Below are 2,864 nucleotides of genomic sequence, written 5' to 3'. Positions count from 1 at the left end.
ACAAAATCTAAAACCCAAATCTTTTGGTGTCACACAGCTTATAATGTTTGACGTAGCTTACGAAATGTCTGATATTTTAATGGAACACCGTCATGTTCTAAATTGGATAATGTCCCGCCTTGTAAAAATCAAATCAATTCAAGAAAACAGGAAAAAGGAAAGCGAGGGGAAGATTCAGGTTATGGTAGTTGGATAAGGCGGTGGGCTTTTCCTTTTCCAGTGCTCAACAAAAATTCAATGAAAACGAAAGCTTCGAAATGATTCCTTCTACGTGTAACCGTTATGCAAAACGTTTGCATGTAACTGACAAAACCCACACAAAAATATTATAATAATTACGCTGAAGCGTTGACACCAAATGCCGGGCATACAGCTGTTGGGAAATTGTTGCAGAAAACGCGTTAGAACTAATTAGTCCTGCAAACTTCGCCCCACCAGACATCTGTTTGTAGGCCATGCTTACGTTGTTTTTATTTTATGGATTGGGACTCCATTCAACGCTGAAAGAAAACGGGCTCTCATGCAACCATGGATATATTAAGATCGTACGACTGCATGAATGTTTAGGATTCAATCCCCACGTTGCAGATAAACAATAAAAGAAAGAAATTGGCCCTTTTGTCTGGTCAAAAGAGAATTGAAGAATGCAAGAAACTTCCATGATGTTTCTCACCCTTGCTATCCAGCTGTAGATATATGGGCTCTGTATAAATATGTTAATTCTGGATATTGAATACCATCTTAACTATATTTTCTCGCACTTGTTCCAAGAAAGTTGTCTGCAGAGAAGAGTACTATATTGGATTTCTTTGTCTTAAAAATTGGATTCTTAGCTTGGGATTCTGTTAAAAAGTTGGATTTTGAGTCATGGAGCGTGAATCTCAAAACAGCTCAACGACGCCCATGTACAGAGGCGTGAGGCGCAGGACTTGGGGGAAATGGGTGTCTGAGATAAGAGAGCCTGGGAAGAAGACCCGAATTTGGCTTGGCTCGTTTGATACGCCAGAAATGGCGGCTAGGGCTTATGACGTGGCGGCTGTGAGTCTCAAGGGGAAGTGCGCCCTGCCTAATTTTCCAAACTTAGTGCACACTCTTCCTCGCCCTGCTTCAAACTCTGCAAGAGATATTCAGTATGCTGCTGCACAAGCCGCCATGTCATTCAACCCTGAAGAAAACATGGAGGCCACTTCATCTAGTGTTGTTCCAGAGGGGCAGAATGAGCAGACCCAAAAGTTGTCTGGTAACCAAGAGGAGTTTTTGGGCATTTCTGAAGAATTTAATTCAGGATGGAATATGGATGATGCCCACCAAGAAGCAATCATGGAGGAATTCTATTCTCCTGAGGATTTGATGATCAATATGGCAGAAGCTCCCCTTCACACACCCCCTCATTCATATGAGCACTATATGAATTGTGATGGTACTACTTACAGTTTTGAACCCTGCATTGAAGAAAAGGACCATCAAGAACTTCTTTGGGGCGATTATTGAAGCCTCCATCAATTCTTTTTCCTTTGAAGTAGAAATTTAGAGTGTTTTGATTAGATTAGTACGGGGAAGGGCCCGGAAAGTCATAGTATTTATAATATGCATCTGTCTGGTATTATTTTTCATTCATGCAGATGCTCTTACTGATTGGTATTGTATTGTTATATATGGAGTAGTGCTAATTTGGGTGACTATGGTACAGTTATGGTGGAGAAATTGATTTGTCATATAGGTATATATAGGTATAGACTCTTCTAATATGACTCATTAGTATTATTATGGAGTAGTAGATTATTATGTATAGTCAGTCCATTGGAGGCTGTGCACAGATTGTAATACAGTTGACATTGTAACTCTGAGGGAAACTCATATTTTGGATCAAGCTTCCTTCCTCCATTGATGTAATGTAAATATTTATACATTTAACTATTGGCCATTGTTTCTTTTGGTGTCTTTTCTTCTTTTTTATTATACAAAAGTGGCACTTGTTCTAATTTGAATGGAAATAAAGCTTCCTTCCTCCATTGATGTAATGTAAATATCTATACACTTTAACTATTGGCCATTGTTTCTCTGTTGTCTTTTCTTCTTTTTTATTGTACAAAAGTGGCACTTGTTCTAATTTGAATGGAATTGTCTTTTTAATTTGGACTGCAAATTTGGATTGGTCTTGTAAAAGTAGACCAATCAAGATAAAAAAAAATATATAACAAGCTTGGAAATATCAAACTAGTCACAAAACGTTTCATACACGTTCTGTAATGTTCCTTTTGGATATTCTATTTTAAGACTTTTTCTTCCAATGGTGGAAGAGGAACTCTTTAAAGAGGAAATCCGAATAGATTTTTGTATTTTGATGTTCCATATGTCAGAAGCGGCTAACTCGTCAAAGTTCAGTCATGTTGGATAACCAATTTTTTCCACACGAAGCTTCCAAGAAGTTGAACGATTGATATAGTATTCTAGAGAGACATTCCAACTCTTAAATGGATGTAATGTTTTACTTACTTTTCAGTGGTTTTGAAATTGAAATTTATATGTACTTTTGAAATTGAAATTTATATGTACTTTTGCAAGTGTCTATGGCGGATTTAATATCATTCATGTGAGTTTGGTTTGTTATTTAATACTAGAGTATGCATATCTGATAAGGTAGCATTAATCTATATTGATATTTTATTTTTTGAAGAACTAATATAAGGATTGAGGGGCATATCCTTGGGATGACATAATCAAGGAACATACTATCACATTTATCAATTGTACTCAATTAATTGAGATACAATCCTTTGATCAAGCTTTCTCCTTTAACCTCTCTATCCTAATAGTTTTAAAAACTAATTGTTATATAATAGATACAAATTTGTATGTAAATA

At 36.4% G+C, this 2,864-nt stretch overlaps 1 protein-coding gene across 1 annotated transcript; it reads left to right on the top strand.

Annotated features, from left to right (window-relative positions):
• The first annotated feature begins 583 nt into the window (after positions 1-583).
• On the top strand, positions 584-1,931 carry LOC131038622 (ethylene-responsive transcription factor ERF022). Its single transcript, XM_057971113.2, has one exon. The coding sequence runs from the start codon at positions 868-870 to the stop codon at positions 1,489-1,491; it is 624 nt and encodes a 207-aa protein (XP_057827096.1). The 5' UTR covers positions 584-867; the 3' UTR covers positions 1,492-1,931.
• The last annotated feature ends 933 nt before the right edge of the window (positions 1,932-2,864 follow it).

Source organism: Cryptomeria japonica, chromosome 9 (assembly GCF_030272615.1).
Source record: "Cryptomeria japonica chromosome 9, Sugi_1.0, whole genome shotgun sequence".
NCBI lineage: Eukaryota > Viridiplantae > Streptophyta > Pinopsida > Cupressales > Cupressaceae > Cryptomeria > Cryptomeria japonica.
The sequence above is the reverse complement of the archived record's forward strand: the minus strand, read 5'-3'. Positions and strand labels throughout refer to the sequence as shown.